The sequence below is a fragment of the Nilaparvata lugens genome, chromosome 5 (assembly GCF_014356525.2).
Source record: "Nilaparvata lugens isolate BPH chromosome 5, ASM1435652v1, whole genome shotgun sequence".
Lineage (NCBI taxonomy): Eukaryota > Metazoa > Arthropoda > Insecta > Hemiptera > Delphacidae > Nilaparvata > Nilaparvata lugens.
This window is the reverse complement of record NC_052508.1, coordinates 24248932-24269730: the sequence shown is the minus strand read 5'-3', so window position 1 is coordinate 24269730 and position 20799 is coordinate 24248932. Positions and strand designations below refer to the sequence as shown.

The following is a 20799-nucleotide window of genomic DNA, read 5'->3' as shown; positions in this document are numbered from 1 at the left end:
AGTTGAGAGTAGCAAGTGATTAGAATAAGAAATAAAGCATTTCCAGTCTATGTATTATTAGCAAAACAATGACATGCAGGCCTCAAGCCTCAAGAATGCTGCCAGGAGTTGTTTTGCTGGGGGGAGAGAGTGGTGTGAACTGGTTTGTTTGATAGGAGAGTGAAGTGTAGGATGCCAATGACTCTCCACTACGTGCCCCTACAACAGCACTAATCCAGCTCAGACGGAAATCGTCATTTGCATATACAAGCACTTTCTACCGGTATATATTGATACTGCACATTAGGCGTAACAATAACCGGTAAAAATGTTCTCTCTGATTCCTTCTACTTTGTGAGCGAGCCTCGCATCATGGTATAGGGACCTTATAGATTTCAAGTAATCAGTTAATTGGGAATAGAGTTATCATGTTCATAGACATACACATACACAGACACACACACACACACACACACACACACACACACACACACACAGACCAATACCCAAAAATCATGTTTTTGGACTCAGTGGACCTTGAAACGTATAGAAAACTTGAAATTAGGGTACCTTAATTTTTATTGGAGAGCAATACTTTCCTTACCTATGGTTATAGGGCAAGGAAAGTAAAAAATTCTGTTCGTGGCGCCACTTTGTCACAGTTTCTCTACCTAAGGGCACAGAATACAAATACAGCATAATATGAAATGTATATATATATATATAATATATATATATATATATCTATATATATATATATATATATATATATATAAATGTTGTATTCTGTGCTAAGGGTTTTCATTGGAATAAATTATTAATATTCCAATTTGATTGCAAAATCAACCGGATAGCTAAAAGTTTCAGCATGTGACATGATTTAAAGTTGTATTTCAACTGAACAAAACTTGAATGAGTATTGAAATTTGATGGGGTTGGGACATAATCTTTTAAAAATAGGAAAATGAATGAAATATTGAGGTAATTGAAAGCTGGGATAGATTTGGATAAAACATAAGACAGTATTTAAAAATTATAAGGAGGATTCAGGGATGGCTATTTTTTCAGAATGAAGCATGCAAATTGAAAAAATGTTCTAGTCTCACTCACCAAATTTCGTCCTTCAGGTCAACGTAGCACAATCACTTTTCCTTTTAATAATTATTTTTTGACCTCCTGTACAACACAGAGAAGAGGAGTGTTCTCCTACTTTGTGCATACAAGAAGAATCACACGCATAGGGATGAGAAATCGAGAAGTCATCAACCGATACAACTGACAGGCAAGCGCAGACTGCTCAGGTAAAGACATTAAATATAAAAATGTCCTGTTGGCTAGTATTCAATTTGCCTCAATCTTATCGCATAGCCAGAGGATAAGGATTAGAGGGAGAGGAAGTTTTGCTCTACGAGGTTGGTATAGGGCATGACTAGGGCAATTAGTCTCCCGCTCCGCTCTCATTCAAAATTAATTGATTCTATTATGAATTTGGTCATCTTAAAAATGTGCTGTTACAATATGTAAAAGACAAAGTGGACAGTCTGAAGAAAAGGAGTAATTACATGTTCACCAAACGCGAGGTGCAGGGAATTTGGATATACTCTAGCAGAATGACAAGGACTCAAAGGAGCTTTCACATGGCGGCTCTTAAATTGTGCAATCAGCTTCAGTCTCTGAAGTGTGTAATATGCTGAAGAAAATATTTTCAAACGCACTATAAAGGAGCGACTGGTATAGCGGCTCATCTATTTGCTGATGGAACTGGAGATGAGCATTTTTTCTCAAATGAGGTCCATGGCCTTATCAGAATCTGAGGGGACGTACCCCTCATCTTCCTTGAAACAGTCTATCCAATCATCCCAGCCAACGATGAAGGATTCAATATCAAAGTAAGTAAGTATCCGTTCAAAAATACATTTTTAAATTAATTTTATGACTTGTCAACTTAAGTATTTTGCTAGAATGTGGAAAAAACATGGCAACTAAAAATTGTTTGTTTCATCTGTATAGTCACTGTCAAAAGTAAAAGTGTAATATTTCTGTCAAATGACAGAAAAGGATAGCAACACTATTGTCAATCAAACATACTGTCATCATTTCGTAGACCTCACTATAATAATGCTTTGTCTTCAATGCATTTTGTATTAACAAAATTTAGTCAACTTTAACGACGAGGAATCAATCAACTACTTTTCATGGGAATTGGTAATGGGTAATCAAGGGCATCTTCCTTAGATCAAACTAAGACCAGTTATAGAATAGACACGGCCCATTGTATATTCATACTGAAAGTCAATGAAGCCAACATCTACTGTCATATCACCATATCGTGACGTCAGCATCGGATAGAAATAGTATATTTCGCACCTAGAGCAGAAAATGAGATTTTTCCAGCTCGAAATCGGTTTTCAAGTCCGAGGCCGTAGGCCGAGGACTATAAAAGATTGAGAGCTGGAAAAACATTTTTGCCCGTGGTGCGAACGATATTTTTCACCACACTACAGGTATTGCTGACAAAATAAATAAAGAATACAAAATAAAGAATACTCGTTAAGCTATCGTACCTATCTCTTGATTTTAGTGGTAGAAGATTTGGAGTCAGGATTTCAGATTCTTTTAAAATTTCACTTGGAATACCACAGTCATCTTCAAGCATTTTTGAAAATTCTGAATGCACTAATCAACAATAAATAATTGAATAAAACTGGTTGAGAAGCGAATTAGTTTGATTCGAAACTGGAACTGAAATCATGGCGACTTCAGTTGATGATGAAAGTGGACACTCGCCCGATCTAGCGGATGACTTATTAACTACTTCCATGAGCGGCTGGAAAGAGACAACTTTCTGGCCTAGACCGGAAAAGAAACCCTTTTCTGACGTCGTCTGCAAACAAGGTCTTTCAGATCTACGTAGGGACTGGAAAACAGCTGCTTTCTGTGCAGTGTGGCGAAAACAATATAAACAAAAGCTGCAGAAAAGTTTTCTATTCTATGCTGACGTCATGATGTGGTGATATGGTAGTATCCTTAGACCAGTTATAGAATAGACACGGGGAAGTCTAGCCTTTGAAGCCAACATCTACTGCCATATCTCCAAATCGTGACGTCGTCATCGGATAGGAAACTTTCAGATTGTGGTTATTCCGAAGGATGTAAATTATTATTCGTTGAAATGGTAAACTCCAGCTGCGCTCCCGCTGAAATGCGCTCCCGCTACGTTTGATGCCCAATAACTTTCTTTAATGACCAGTAAACAAAAATTTTTTTGAAATAAAAATTGTAGAGAATTTAATTCTGAAAAGAATTATGTAAGCTGTGTGAACTAAATTCTAATAAAAGTTGAATAAAATGTATTCTAATGTAGTACATTACACCACAAAAATTTGCTGTTTTATGAGGAGAGAACTAATAACTCATAGGTTGTAGCTGATTGCAAATAAAACATGGATTTGAATAACAGCTGTTCCAAAACAGCTAATCTATTTTGTTCTAAATAAGAAAATATTCAAAAGAAATTATCAGCTGAGAATCATTTTCAGAAATATTTTAGCTCACTGTTGAACAAAACAACAAACTGTAAGTTAGGCCTACTGTAACCACACTGTGTTTTCTGTTTAATCTATTAACCAGTTATTTGTAACCATTTCACTTTGCTTTTTTGTGTTGAGTGTTAATTTTTTTAAAAATGGCAGGTCACTTCAGACATTATTCATACTCTGAATTAGCTGACGTGCATTTTATGTATGGGATGGGACACAGTAATAGAACTGAAGCAAGACGTTTGTATCAAGAAAACTTTCCTAACCGAGTATGTCCAAGTTCGAGGTTTTTGCCACTATTCATCAACGTCTGTCTGAAACAGGTTCTTTGATGTCCAAAGAGCACATTTATGCAGGCAGACCCCGATCCACTTGGACTGTTGAGTTGAAGGAACAAGTTCTTGATGAAATTATGAAGATCCAGAGAAGAACACGAGAGAATAATCAGTGCAGTTTAATGTCAATCAATCTATTAGCTTGAGGATCCTAAAAGAGCAACAATTACATCCATACCACCTCCAGAAAGTTCATACTCTATTGCCATGAGACTGTATTCCCCGTGCTGGTATTTGCCGATGGTTTTTAGAAAAACCTGTTAACCCAAACTTTTAAACAACCGTTTCATTTACCGACAAGGCACACTTTACAAGAGCTGCTATCGTTAACGTCCACAACCAACAAATTTGGGCAGCTGACAATCCTCATGCCATCAATCCTAATCGTCCACAACATCAGTTTCCAGTAAACATTTGGGCAGGAATCATAGGAGATCATCTACTTCTGTGTGAGCTTTCTCCCAGGCTTAATGGCATAATCTACTTGGACTTTTTGAGAGAGGAGCTATTTATCTTACTTAAAGATGTACCTCTTCAGTTGCGCCAATACATTGGTTTATGCATTATGGAGCTCCAGCACACTTCAGTGTGCTGTTCGTAAACAGGAACACCTGAATCACAGGTTTCCAAATCAATGGATAGGCCGAGGTGGGCCAGTACCATGGCCAGCTAGGTCACCACACTTGAATCCTTTGGATTTTTATCTTTGGGGACACTTGAAAACCTTAGTATACAATACTCCGATTGATACAATTAAAGAACTCCAATTAAGAATTTGAACAGGATAGGAATGATAATTAAAGCAGACTCCTGGAATATTTGAACGGGTCCAACAATCGATGAGAAGATGTCTGAACATATGCATTAAGAACAATGGAGGTCACTTTGATCATCATCTTTAGTCTTTTGGTATAAGTTTAATGTCATTTAGATAATATGCTACTTTCATATAGGAATCAAACTTTCATAAAAAACCGAATATTTTATTTGCAATCAGCTACAACCTATGAGCTATTAGTTCTCTCCTCATAAAACAGCAAATTTTTGTGGTGTAATGTACTACATAAGAATACATTTTATTCAACTATTATTAAAATTAGTTTACACAGCTTACATCATTCTTTTCAGAATTTAATTATCTACGATTGTTATTTCAAAAAATTATATGTTTACTGGTCATTAAAGAAAGTTATTGGGCATCAAACATAGAAGTCTGTGTTTTTCTATGTAGATTTCTTGCATATTTTAACTTTTTTCTCAAAAACTACTCATACTACAGCTTCCAGACTAGTTTTATTCAATTTTTCAGATTTTTTTACATATTAATCCACCATACGTTTTTTAAAAACTAGTCCCCAACAATTCAGCATTGGTGTTTTTCACCAGAGGAACTGAATTCCAGGCGAAATCTTTCACCCTGTATTATTCATTCATTCATTCATTATTTATCGTCACATTACATCAATTTTGAGTAACACTCATTTGACTGGTGACATGTCAATACTAGAAAAAAATTATATCTAAAAGACTTAGTTCTAACTTCTTAAAAGTAAAATAAATAAATACACTCTATGATGTATCTCATCAAATTCACATGGAAATGAAAGTCACAAAAAGTTGAGTTACACTCTACAGCCCTTTTCACAAATTAAATTCGGCAGCAGAGTATAGGGCTTTTTCTACTAGCATTTTTCTGACTGTTAGTTTGAATTTGTTTATTGAATCTAGATTTCTGATGGCTGCAGGTAATTATTAAAATAACGTATTCCAGAGTAGAATGGAGTTTTTTCTAGAGCTGTGTGTCTATGTACTGGAAAAGCAATGAGACTACTATTGCGTGTATTATACCCGTGATATCTGTGCAAAATTGAATTTATCTAATTCTGTTTAACAAAAACCAACAATTGATAGATATAAATAGATGGTAGCGTTAGAATGTTTAGGTTTTTGAAGAATGCTTGCAAGAATCTCTGATCTCAATCCACAAATGACTCTTATTATTTTTTCTGGATTATAAAATTTTACCGCTATCAACAGAATTTCCCCAGAAAATGGTTCCATAGCTTAGATATGAGTAGACATATGCGTAGTAGACGGCCAATAGAGTGCTTTTGTCTAGTGAATGAGAGGAGGGTGAGAGTTACAAAATAAGCTTGATTTAGTTTTTTTGCAAGGACCTGAATATGCTCCTTCCAAGTAAAACTCTGATCTATTATAAGTCCCAGGAATTTGTTGAAGAGGACACTTCAACACTGTCTTCAATTATTGGAAGAGTACTCTGTTCACTGCTGTTTGATTACGAGCAGAGCTAAATTGAATAAGATGGCTTTATATAGTTTAACGATAGACCGTTTGCTTCAAACCACTTTGACATTGCTGACAGTGCACTCTTCAATTTACTTGCAAGAGTGATGTGATCGGGGCTTGTTGCCAGAGCAGTTGTGTCATCTGCATACATAATTAATCTTATATCAGGTGCAGCACTTGTCAGATCATTAATATATACTAAGAAAAGCAAAGGTCCTAGTACGGATCCTGAGGGACTCCATTTGGGACTAAAGCATATGAAGAAGATTTAGCGGACAATTTATCTCTCACACATTGTTGCCTATTATAAAGGTATGAACTGAACCATTTTAGAGCGGTGCCATGTATTCCATAATAGCTTAACTTTTTCAGTAATATCTCGTGATTCACAAATCAAAAGCTTTTGACAGGTCACAGAAGATGCTAGCAGCATGTTGCGACCTGTCAATCACATGCGACATAACCCATGTATAGCTCGCTAATGAAGCGTTTATGGATATATGTTTATGAGAACTTTCTTCTTATTTTTACCTCTACTATCACCTCTGCCAATTTTAGCTGGCCTGGAAATAGTGATTGAGACAGGTATGTTATACAATATTGATATGTTAATACAATATGTAAGTATTGTATTAACATACATCTCATCCTGGATGAGATCCTGAGGATGTCCTCACAAGTCACTCCATGCCAAGCGAAGGCTGCCGCTGGTGGTCGCCCGTTGTCTTCCAGCAGCCTCAGTGATGTTGTTGATGTCTCCGGTGATGCCGCAATCCGCTCTCGGATCTGCTGGATGGAGTCCACCCAGTGATTTTGAACACATGCGGGAGCAGATAATTTCGTCTCACTCCGAATCATCTTCCATGCTGCCAAACACTTGTTTGGTGCCCCACGGATAATGCCAGCATTGAATGCAAGCCTTGCCTTTGCAACCTCAAGACGATAGTCATTTCTCAGTCTCAAGTAGGCTGCATTTGAGTCACCATCTTGCCGAAATCTTTTATAAACCAGGTCCCTCAGATTTAGTAAGTCAGGGCTAATCCAGGGTGATGAATGACTTTTCACAATGTGTTCCAAAGTCCTCAGTGGAAAAGCTTTGTTAAACTCAAACAGGAGGTACATAGTTGAAGAAAGCTGAGAACACTAGCTGCTCATCGTGATGATGGAGCAAGAAGATCCAGTTCACATGAACTCAATATGCGCAGCAAAATCTCTCAAGAGATTGGAACTTTTGGAACTCATGACGCTCTTATTCATGGACAGTGGGGTGTAAACATTGCTCGTGCCCGTGATATCTCTAATTCACACGTGTCCCCGGATGGTGCTAACGAGTAACAGTGACTGGCCGCCAAGCTGTCATTTGATTTCTTGGCCAAATAGTGTAATGAAATAGGACATATGAAAACGGCCCTTGTCAGGGCCAGTTGACAAAGATTATTGGGCCTTTTGTCGAATCTGCCAAATAAATGTGGAAGGAATTATCAGATCAAAAGTGATTACTTGAGTAGATTTTCAAATAACCATAACATTGATGTTCTCCTCCTCCTCCAGGGGATCCTGACCAGTTGAAGAGCAGGGGTGAGATTTGGTTTTGAATTTCTGGGTGCCACATATCATGAACACTATGTTGTGACAATATATACTTGGAAACATATGAAGAATGCTGTTTTGGTTTAAGCTGATACTCGTATAATATTCAAAATGTGACTGTATAAGTTGCCTGAATAAGAATTGTCAACATCTATACCCCCAGCTGAGATGTGGCCTTCCAGTACTTGAACATCCCACATTATGCTGGCGATTTTAACAGCCATCATAATGAATGGGGCTACACCTCCACTTATTCCAATGGAGCTAACTGACTTTTGGTCTGAGAGTGCAAATACTAGTTTTATTTTTGATGCAAAGGATAGAAGAACTTTCAGGTCAGCAGGTGGCTTTCTGAAACTAATCCGGATTTATGTTTTTGTGTTTAACGATACTAATGGTGTTCATTTACCTACAAGACAGTAGTGAGATTCAACTTTCCTCACAGCCAGTCATACTGAAAGTTGGCACTCAGATCCCATTGGCTCAATAAAAATCCAGAGCTAGATGGAATTTCAAAAAAGCCAACTGGAGAGGTTTCACTTCTGATATGGAGAAAAATATGCTGGATTAGTCCAAGAGCTGAAAACTATGGTAGGTTTGTTGGAATGCTGATCGCGACAGCCTAGAAGTACATACCAAGGGGCTACAGAAGGGAGTTTATCCCAGGGTGGAATGAAGATAGTGAAAGACAGTACCAGGATTACCAGAGATGTGTCAGGAAATTCTGAAACACAAGAGCAAGTTTGTTTCAGTGAACGTGATAGATTGTTATCAGATGTAGAGTTTGATTCTATTAGTGCAAGTAATGATTGTTTCAGATTCACTTTTAAAAATATATTAAAGCCATACATGAAGCAAAAACAATCAAAAGGAGAAAAAATGGTTCTTATCAGGGGTAAGCAGTTTTATATGGGGACTGATGACCCCATAGTTGTGGCCGATGGTGAAAGTCCCGAAAGAAAGTTACAGTTGACAATTTTTTATGGATGTCCATGAAGTAAACAATGCACAATTCAAACAGTTTGTTGATGATACAAACTACATTACAGAAGCTGAGAAGTTTGGTGATTCGTTTGTTTTTGAACCCCTTATTAGTGAGAAGATAAAATCAACAATATCGCAAGCCGTTGCGGGTGCTCCCTGGTGGCTTCCTGTCAAAGCTAGCAGCTGGAGAAATCCCGAAGGTCCAGATTCGAATGTAAAAGGTAAGTAGAATAGCAGTAGAAATTTTTATCATTTATATGTTATGTGCAGTTAATTTACTTCACAACTCACAATTCAAAGACGATTTACATTCTATGATGATAAGAAATAGCCGGCCGCAGCTTGCTTTGAATTCATTGACAGTACGAGGTAGCAATCTTCTACAAGTGAACAAGTCAAGAACAATACAAAAAAACTGACATGACACAGGTCAAGAACTAAAGTTACAAGTCAAAACACATAGCATGCAACGAGACATACTGAGCAGCAAGACTAAGGCAATAAATATCTACTCACAGTCTCAGGATCACAATCATAGAACTCCTCCAGATAATAAAAGGGGTTCTCCTGAAGGAAAGCCCTCAGTCTCCTCTTCAAAACCGTCTCAGGCAGAGTCCTGGCTGAAACTTGCAGCTTGTCCAAAATTCTAACTGACTGGTAGATGAGACTGCTCTGGGTCCTCCCCTATCTACAATATGGCAGGCCCAGCCTCATCCTGCTTCATGGTCATGCACATCACATCACCCTGGTAGGCAGAGTATGGACACTGTGGAAGACCTTTATAGCTAACCATGACCTGTAAATGAAAAGATTGAAAACAGTGAGAATTTTCTCACTCACGAAGAGAGGCTTAAAATGTGCTAAAAATTCGGCCCTAAAAAGAATCCGGATGGCCTTTTTCTGCACCAGCAGTATATCTTTTACCTCAGAGGCACCACCCCACAAGGTGATACCATATGCCCCATCATACTTGGAAAGAAGGCAAAATAACAAATGCAGAGATGGGCCTCTGGTATAGGCTACATCTCCTCCTCAGCAAGAACAGCACCCTACTCAACCTGCCGCAGACTACCTGAATGTGCCCGCCCCAGGAAAATTTATAGTACAGAGTGAAGCCAAGGAGCTCCACTTGAGCGAAATCATATAGCTCTCCGTTCCTGAGGTCAAACTCAATTTTTTGGTCCTTCTCGCCATTGAGAAGGAAAAGATTAGCTCGAAAACAGTACGCAACAGCCCTCTCAGAAGCTCACATCATTCTGCACAGGTCAGCCATGTCTCACTGATATGCAACATTGAGGTGTCATCAGCATAACACAGAACAGTCCTGTCTCTGAAAAGGGCAACATCATTAATCATAATCAGAAACAGGAGAGGCCCCAGCACAGAGCCGTGGGGGAGCCCACAGCTCACTGATCTAACTTGAGACCTCACACCATTCGCCAGCACTATCTGCTCACGTCCCTCCAGGTAGGAACAATATATTCAACAGCCTCCACTTTTGATTTCCCCACTCTGAAGCCAAACTGTGTACCTGAAAACAGATTATTCAACTCACAAAATACATAGAGTTGCTCAGCTATCACTATTTCAAATATTTTGGACAAAATTGGCAAATTGAAATGAGCCTATAATTATTAGGGTCACCCCTATTACCCTTTTTGAACACAGGTATCACCTCTGCCAATTTTAGCTGGCCTGGAAATAGTGATTGAGACAGGTATGTTATACAATATTGATATGTTAATACAATATGTAAGTATTGTATTAACATACATCTCATCCTGGATGAGATCCTGAGGATGTCCTCACAAGTCACTCCATGCCAAGCGAAGGCTGCCGCTGGTGGTCGCCCGTTGTCTTCCAGCAGCCTCAGTGGTGTTGTTGATGTCTCCGGTGATGCCGCAATCCGCTCTCGGATCTGCTGGATGGAGTCCACCCAGTGATTGTTGAACACATGCGGGAGCAGATAATTTCGTCTCACTCCGAATCATCTTCCATGCTGCCAAACACTTGTTTGGTGCCCCACGGATAATGCCAGCATTGAATGCAAGCCTTGCCTTTGCAACCTCAAGACGATAGTCATTTCTCAGTCTCAAGTAGGCTGCATTTGAGTCACCATCTTGCCGAAATCTTTTATAAACCAGGTCCCTCAGATTTCGTAAGTCATGGCTAATCCAGGGTGATGAATGACTTTTCACAATGTGTTCCAAAGTCCTCAGTGGAAAAGCTTTGTTAAACTCAAACAGGAGGTACATAGTTGAAGAAAGCTGAGAACACTAGCTGCTCATCGTGATGATGGAGCAGGAAGATCCAGTTCACATGAACAATAGCGCAGCAAAATCTCTCAAGAGATTTGGAACTTTTGGAACTCTTGACGCTCTTATTCATGGACAGTGGGGTGTAAACATTGCTCGTGCCCGTGATATCTCTAATTCACACGTGTCTCCCGGGTGGTGCTAACGAGTAACAGCGACTGGCCGCCAAGCTGTCATTTGATTTCTTGGCCAAATAGTGTAATGAAATAGGACATATGAAAACGGCCCTTGTCAGGGCCAGTTGACAAAGATTATTGGGCCTTTTGTCCGAATCTGCCAAATAAATGTGGAAGGAATTATCAGATCAAAAAGTGATTACTTGAGTAGATTTTCAAATAACCATAACATTGATGTTCTCCTCCTCCTCCAGGGGATCCTGACCAGTTGAAGAGCAGGGGTGAGATTTCTGGTTTTGAATTTCTGGGTGCCACATATCATGAACACTATGTTGTGACAATATATACTTGGAAACATATGAAGAATGCTGTTTTGGTTTAAGCTGATACTCGTAATAATATTCAAAATGTGACTGTATAAGTTGCCGGAATAAGAATTGTCAACATCTATAAGCCCCCAGCTGAGATGTGGCCTTCCAGTACTTGAACATCCCACATTATGCTGGCGATTTTAACAGCCATCATAATGAATGGGGCTACACCTCCACTTATTCCAATGGAGCTAACTGACTTTTTGGTCTGAGAGTGCAAATACTAGTTTTATTTTTGATGCAAAGGATAGAAGAACTTTCAGGTCAGCAGGTGGCTTTCTGAAACTAATCCGGATTTATGTTTTGTGTTTAACGATACTAATGGTGTTCATTTACCTACAAGACAAGTAGTGAGATTCAACTTTCCTCACAGCCAGTCATACTGAAAGTTGGCACTCAGATCCCATTGGCTCAATAAAAATCCAGAGCTAGATGGAATTTCAAAAAAAGCCAACTGGAGAGGTTTCACTTCTGATATGGAGAAAAATATGAGCTGGATTAGTCCAAGAGCTGAAAACTATGGTAGGTTTGTTGGAATGCTGATCGCGACAGCCTAGAAGTACATACCAAGGGGCTACAGAAGGGAGTTTATCCCAGGGTGGAATGAAGATAGTGAAAGACAGTACCAGGATTACCAGAGATGTGGAAGGACTGAAATAGCATCTGACCTGCTACATGGCTTGGATGAGTATCGTAGAAAGTCCTAGATTTTAACACTCCAGTAGGAAAGCATGGAGTTTTTTAAAATGTCTTGGTGTTTGCGGCCTCAACAATACATTTGACAGACCGAAAGTGACTGTCAACTGGTTGTCAAACCATATGCTGAAGGTATCCAAATGCTTCCCAAAAAGTAATCATTCAAGATGGACCAAAAAGTCATTTACAAAATACTTTATCTCCGAAGACCCTATGTAAACTGTAGACGTGATGTGTTCCAAACCATATGAATGATATGATTGTTTTTACATTATTTATCTCATTGGACTGAATTGACGGCTTTGGCCAAATTCTACTGCCAGCTCTTAAATCGCCCACGCACTTGTAAGCCAAAGCAACTACTACTATAGTTATTTGTGCAACTAGTGCGCAAAGTGACAGTTTGCTGCACCGAAAGAAACGTTTATGCCCGAGCCGTAGGCGAGGGCGGAGTGGCTTCTTGAGTGCAGCAGAGGAATTTTGCGCACGTATTTCACATTTAATTTTCCCTACAGTTAACATTGAATATGAGAAGTGGTTGATTGAATGATTATGGGTAAAATGATGGCTGAAATCCATCAAATGATGGCTGAACCGACAAGCGCGCGACCTAGCGGGAAGAATCGTACCTAAGTTTGTTTCATCCAGCTAAAAATTACACGAAAATTACACTGAAACACGATTCAGAGATTTAGACTTTTGCACAAATTAACGAGAAAATGCTCAAAGTAAACGGAAAAATATTTATAAAAATAACTTAGACAACAGAGAATATTTATTGTAGTATTGTTATGTTTTTTATTATTTTTATTTATATGAATATCGAACGGTAATCATTTAACCTCAAAATTCGAATTTTATAATGTATATTTGCTACTTTTCTCATTTCTTGGAGTTGAAATAATAATTATCAATAGAAAAGAACTATTATTTATGTTCTAATGAAAATAATAAAGAATTCGTAAATGATGATTATTTAATTATGATTTAGATGAACATTATTCTTGTTTTGGATTTGTAGATTGGGATTTTTATCATAAATGTAGGGTAGCCATTGAAATGATTCTTATCTAAATCTAACCACAGTCATTTTTACCAACTTAATTTTTGTTTTCGTGCACTAATCCTCCATATAACCCACCAACTATTTTGTGTTGCCAAGTTGCAAATCTGGAGTGCAGAAAATTTTTTTCCCGCACTAGAGCGGAAAAGTGAATCTTTGCGTTCTGTAATCAGTGCAGGAATCGTCACTTTTCAAGGTAACTGTAGGAAAATATAATATCTCATGATTTTTAAAGATTTTATTGTTTTAGATATATTTCAACCTGCTTATAAAGTAGGCCTATTCATGTAATTTATTTATAAGCCTACAATATTTTTGGGGTATAGTAAAATCCGACATTAATGACTGCTAACATTATGTCGTTTGTATTATATTATTCTTTTCAGGACGATACTAATTTTCTTTTTTGTTATCCTATTCTTCATTATACAGTAGTACTGTCATAGCATATAGCTGCTAATCGACACGGTAAATAAATTATTAGAAAATAAAATAACCTATTCAACTTACAAATATTTCTGTATTTTCAAAGAAACGCAACACTCCTGAGAAGTGTGTTCATCTAGATTATTTTGTTTCTCTCCAGATACTAAAATAATTAGCAAGTTTTATAAATTATTGTATTTTTCAATTAAAAATGTATAAAATAGGTGTAAGTGCTATATGCTGTGGTTGTACAAACTACTGACTGAAGCTGAGATTTATGGCGATTAATTTGCATTTGAGCCGCTTTATTAATCTGTCATGAAAGAGTATGCAATATGCTTAGAGCTTGCTTTTGCTTTAGATCGAATGAATCACCCGGTGGTGCATGTGTCGTGGCATGACGCAGTGGCCTACTGCAAGTGGGCCGGCAAGCGCCTCCCCTCCGAGGCCGAATGGGAGTTCGCGTGTCGCAGCTCGCTGCAAAGGAGGCTCTTTCCCTGGGGCAACAAAATGATGCCCAACGACAAGCACAGGTATATACCACAACCATTCTAGTAGCTACTCAGAGTGAGATTCACGTTTTCAAGTCAGCATCTCTTCAATGCGGTCCCTAGAAGTTCTATATTTTTTCAATAATAGTACCTACTTTCCTCAATGTTTTCTTTCTTGTTTACAATGTTATAAAAATAAAAATATACAAGATGTCTCACGAAAGGTATAACAGCCGAAGCTCATAGACTCTAGATAAAATTTGAGAAGTTCTATATTTTTTTCAATGCTTTCTTTCTTGTTTACAATCTTATGAAAAATAAAAATATACAAGATGTCTCACGAAAGGTATAACAGCCGAAGCTCATAGACTCTAGATAAAATTTGCAACCAAGAATGTCCAGTAAAATTTTCTTACATCAACCTTAGCTTTCAAGATATATCAATTTTTTGATATTTAAAAAAAACACCATCAGTCGAAATCTAATTCTAATGATATGGTTGAAAAGAGGAAGAAATTTCCAATCATATAAATTGTTACTTTGTTGACGGGTTTGAACTTTGTAAGAGCGTTCAAACTTTTAGAAATTTGGCTTTGAACTGGACGAATGCATTTTTTGAGCGAATGCAACTTTGAGCGCTCATAAAAAGTTCAGAAACCGTCAACCAAACAATCAAATTATATAAATCTCATCGTAAATTCCTCCCAACCGATTTATCAATATATCGCGAAAACTAAAGTTGATATAATAAACTTTTACTGAACATTTTTGTTGTAAATGTATTCTTTGGTTGTTACACCTCTCGTGGGACACTGTGTATTGAAAAGGGCACTTTGATTTTTAATTGTTATTCAGTACCTACTTATAACATTAGGTCACATAACTGTAATAAACACGTCATAGACACTGTGGCCTGATATTATTAAATACTATAATATTGAACAATAATATTGACTACGGTATCTACGGAACACTTAACATTTTTTCATATCCTTGTCATTAGACAGTGCAGATAACTTAAGCCCTTCTTCAACCCCGTACTGCTGCCCTTTTTCAATGAATGATTGGCCAGGATTTTGGGTTTCAGTAGCGACTGTGCAGATGTAAACAAGCAATCTTCAGTAGGCCAACCGAATAAAACATTATAAAAATACAATTTTGCCCAATGTCTACAATATGCTACCTAATCAAATAAATATTTTCAGCGTAGCAGATAATTATATATTTCATTTATTGAAGTCGGCGATTTTATTGAAATTCTATTTCTATTTATTGAAGTAGTTTTGTTGCATATTGAGAAGTCGGCAATTTAAAATGCGCATGTAAGTAATGAAATATATGCGTCATTCATAAAAAATGATATTCACTAGTATTGTTAATCAGATAATCCAATTTATAATTTCAAACGCTTTAAATTATTACATAAATACCAACACTACATTTGGACTCTATTTATCAACTTTGATACAACGTAAAATTTATCACATTCCTCAGTAATGCTATAAAACAATGACTGTAATATCATTCGACTTGAGTTTTTAGTATACCAATAATATAATTTGATAATGTTTTATTTTTTAGTTACTCCAACAAATTGGTACGTCAAATTTGTTTCATTATGTCTCAAGTGTAATTTTCTACCTTTCCATTTTCGTCTGAAACTTCTTTCAATAAGGGCACATGGAACAGTAACAAAAAACGATAATAATAATAATAACATAATATGTTTAATAAGCAGAACTCTGATGCTCGACTTTGATGATTCATGCTTTATTCATAGTCATTCATGGTGAATTTGAGAGCATTATCACAACGTCAATAGAGCCACAATTGCTATAAAAAGTTATTCTACATTATTCAATTGTTCGTCAATCAAAACTTGTGAGTGTAGTGAATGAAAACTAATCTTTCTATCAACAACCTGCTTCAGAAATTCAATCTTCTCCCTTCATGTCCTTCAGCTCAATTATTTGTTTTTCACGCCAATTTTCCTCTCAAATCTATCTCTTCATAAAATTTTAAGACATTTTTTATGAACATTTTTATTCTTGTTTTACTTTTTTGATGATTACAGCAATTGATTTATTTCATTTTAGCCTTGATAGTCTTAGCAAGTTTGTGCTGATGCATTTCAGAATTTGATCTTCCAATTAATGTGAATATAGAATATCCTATTTTGAAATTTACTTTTCACCTAGGTTGTATTAAAGGCTCCAAGACATGTTTTAATAGAGATCATGTGTATAAAACTTAATATTGAAATGGCATTCCAAAACCTATTGCATATTCTCATGCTTGCGATTTCAACTATGTATAACGTCTGACCATCACTTCAGGAATTATTAGAGGATTTTAGCTCTAGTAGGATGGCATTCCCAACGGGCTAGCAACGCTGTAATACTAGGTGTAGGCTCAGTTTTCAGCTTGCTAGGAGTATGTATGAAAAATATTGCCGATTCATTAAAAGTTATTTATTTCAAGTCTACTCGCTTTCCACTGCTTTCAAGTCGAGCTGACCAGCTATAGTTATAGTTACACCATTCTCCTGCTGTTGGAGCATCCTAATGGATCATCCTACTAGAGTATACTACTCCAAATCTCAAATCAAACTTTATTAATGGTTTCAGAAAACAAAATACTCGTTTATTAGGCTAGGCGCACACCAGTTAGTCAAGACAATTCAAGACAAAACAAGACACTTTAGTCGCAATACTTCACATAGTTGCTTATTAAGACATGTATAATTGCAATGACTAATCAGTGTGAGTTGCGTCATAAACAACTATGTAAAGTATTGTGACTAAACGTAGTCTTGTCTTGACTAATCGGTGTGTGCCCAGCCTTACAATTACAACGCTGTACCTAAATAACAAAACCCCAGTTTGATCTGTGTTATATCCTTATCCCGCTATTTCGCACAGGAGGTCATCGCTGATTACCTTGAGGTTTTATTTATTGAATATATTTTATTCATCCGAAGGACATCTAATAAATTGCGGTACGATTACAATTTAAAAGTAATCATCGGCCAATTCAAGACAGTACACTATGATTTTTTTCTAAAATATTTTGGTAAAATCATTGGTGGCGTGGGTGAATTTTTGTTCAGTAGGCATGCGCATCACACATATACTTTAACATTGTATCGAATTGGAGATGAAGGCAATTAGAGAAGCTCATAGCTCATATGCATACGAAATGTGTAATTCCCTCCCACAATATCAACTCTGTCCATAAGCATAGCCCTCGATTTCATCAAATACATGCCTAACCTCGTTTGCTTGTTTGTTTTGGCCTTGTGCAACCTCTATAAAATTCAAGCACTTGCCGATACTTATCAATAAACATCTGGTTTGTCAAGCAATTCTCAAACGAATTTTCAAGTTGGTCAGAGCTACAATTTTCTCTTTCATAACACACAACTATTCCCTTGTTCAAATATGTGTGAGCCACTTTTCTCCTGAATAAAGAGTATCCTCCTGGCTGAAGCTTCAATTTCCTCCTTCATCGTAAATTACGGTGACGCCAAAAGTGAAGATTCAAAAAGGGTTGAGACCCTCCAGAAGAGATGAGAATGAGCCAAAAAATACATTCTTGACGTCAGAATTGACTTTACTTGTTACGTCTAGGCAGAAGCTAGTTTCATAAATTAATTTATAACCCTTGTATGTTGCATTTTAAATTGGGTTTTATATCAACTATTTCAAGCTCAATCACAATTACTTGATTCTTGGCTATCTTTGCCCCATCAATCACTGGATTTTTTAAACTAATTAATCTATACTCATTTAATGAAATCTATAGATTTTGATTGCTCATTATTGTTCAATAATGATTATTTTTCGGTAATTCTTCAAAATTATATTTTTAATATGTGAATATTTCCTATTTTAGTTATAATAATGTTAAATATTTTTCTATGTTAGTTTTGAAGCAACTAAATTTGAAAATCTACTTTGTGAAAATACTTGAGGACTGAAAATTCTGTGAATTGAGGAACTACAAGACTTAACCTACTTCGGACTATGTGTTATCTAAATTTGGGAGAGGAATAGCAAAAGGTTACCTTATTTTTCCTCTCCCATCATTTTGATAATGTACTTATTGTATAAATAAATAAAAAATAAACATTTTTCAATTAGGGATCCATAATTCCATTGGGTGACTTCCATCTTTATTATTAATAGAAAATCATCACATAGGCCCATGCAGGATACTGTTCAAAAACATTTCCAAGCTATCTTCAGTAAGATTCACCGAAAACGGTGTCTATCGTTTGGACGGGAAGCACTGGTGCTATCTGTGATGAGGATTGTTGACAGATTAAAGTGAATCGCACAATAAAGAATTTATCTATACATACAATAAATTGATATAACTTCTTTGCAAAGCATACTTATATGAGGATCAATAGCAGTTCTAAGTGAATGCCACAATAATAGAATTTATCTAAAAATAATGTTATTGTATGAGAGGAGATGTGTGATATTTCTCATAATTGGAAGAATAAGACGGGATGGCTGTCAAATATGCTGAGTATTGACAACATCATATTTGTCAATATGTATTTATTCTTATTCTTTCAATTAACTATATAAAATCATTCGATATCACAGATTTGGAAAAGCACATCATATTTATATCAAATCAAATCTTCTCATTTCCCAATTGATAGATTTTTTGTTTTTTTTCTAGAATGAACATTTGGCAAGGGGAGTTTCCTGTTAATAACACGGCGGAGGATGGGTTTGTTTCGACTGCTCCAGTCGATGAGTTTGCCAGCAACAGCTTTGGACTGCACAACATGGTTGGCAACGTCTGGGAATGGACCTCGGACTGGTGGACTGTTCGTCACTCAAAACAACATGCGCAAACCTGTAAGGATTACATCATACACTATGAACACAAGAATAACATGCTCATCCTACTGACTTCTTGATATGTTACTCATAAGCATAAAGGAGAATTTCATCTTATTTAAACATGTAGATTTTTAAAATTCTGAGTTCCAATGAGCAATGATTACAGTAATGAGATATATAATTTTACTTAATAAGGCTCTAAAGTTCCATGAGCAAGTATTCAGGAAACTCTACAAATTTCAAAAGTTAGGTGAAATCATTGGCTCAAATCCTACAAATCATATCAAAATATTTATTCCAACGGCTAACAATCAATCAATCAACAATCAAGATAATGGTTTCCAAATATATGAATGAGATAATCCAGTGTTGCGGAAAGTAAAGAGGGACCTCATATCGATAAGTCAATAATTATTCAGTAGGCTACAGCTACAGTCAACAGTTGAGATTTAGGTGAAAATGATCATCGATCTTTGTTGAAATTAATATCTGCATTATTTTCAAAAGATTCAAAAAATGTATAACCAACGCGTAGATTCAAAACTAAAAGTTCTCTACTTTTTAATCTCAACTTGTAAAGTATAATACTTTTTTCATGATGAAAATATATATTTGCTGTTTGATTTTGGCTCACTTCTCGAGGTTGAAGATATGAGCCTGTGCACCTGCAATAGATGGTCAATGTAGTTACTTATTTTTCGCCACACTGCACAGAAAGCAGCTGTTTTCCAGTCCCTACGTAGATCTGAAAGACCTTGTTTGCAGACGACGTCAGAAAAGGGTTTCTTTTCCGGTCTAGGCCAGAAAGTTGTCTCTTTCCAGCCGCTCATGGAAGTAGTTAATAAGTCATCCGCTAGATCGGTCGAGTGTCCACTTTCATCATCAGCTGAAGTTGCCATGATTTCAGTTCCAGTTTCGAATCAAACTAATTCGCTTCGCAACCAGTTTTATTCAATTATTTATTGTTGATTAGTGCATTCCGAATTTTTAAAAATGCTTGAAGATGACTGTGGTATTCCAAGTGATATTTTAAAAGAATCTGAAATCCTGACTGCAAATCTTCTACCACTAAAATCAAGAGATAGGTACGATAGCTTAACGAGTATTCTTTATTTTGTATTCTTTATTTATTTTGTCAGCAATACCTGTAGTGTGGCGAAAAATATCGTTCGCACCACGGGCAAAAATGTTTTTCCAGCTCTCAATCTTTTCTAGTCCTCGGCCTACGGCCTCGGACTTGAAAACCGATTTCGAGCTGGAAAATCTCATTTTCTGCTCTAGGTGCGAATATACTATACTGGTACAACTGGAGTACTATATTATGGTCATTGCATTCGAATTTAAATCAAAACGGTCTCAATTAACTATAATCAAGAAAAGCTTTGTAACGCCCATAACAATGCGTTTCTTCAGGGGTTCGTCTTCTTAGTAGTCTACTAAGCTCAACTTTCTTGAGTTAGAAATTCAAAATTGTGCTTTCGTAGATTATGTGCATGCTATTGTCCAGATTGAAAGCTCTCCCTTGACTGACTGGCTTATATTTTATTTTCAGAAAGGGCCTGCTACCGGAACAGAAAAGGTGAAAAAGGGTGGCTCGTATTTGTGCCACAAGAGCTACTGCTACAGATATAGGTGCGCTGCCAGAAGTCAGAACACACCAGACAGCTCATCTGGCAATTTGGGTTTTCGATGTGCCGCTTCAGTACCAACCATTTCCTAGTTGTG

The 20799-nt window shown here is 36.8% G+C and overlaps 1 protein-coding gene across 1 annotated transcript in view; it reads left to right on the top strand.

Moving 5' to 3' along the window:
- The first annotated feature begins 8464 nt into the window (after nt 1–8464).
- The window catches only part of LOC120351296 (formylglycine-generating enzyme-like), a 46610-nt gene continuing 34275 nt past the window's right edge, over nt 8465–20799 (top strand). Inside the window, 6 exon segments of the mRNA XM_039428007.1 lie at nt 8465–8721; nt 8723–8955; nt 14083–14254; nt 18908–19081; nt 19724–19733; nt 20627–20784. Coding sequence (XP_039283941.1) covers nt 8600–8721; nt 8723–8955; nt 14083–14254; nt 18908–19081; nt 19724–19733; nt 20627–20784 — 869 coding nt within the window. The 5' untranslated portion in view covers nt 8465–8599.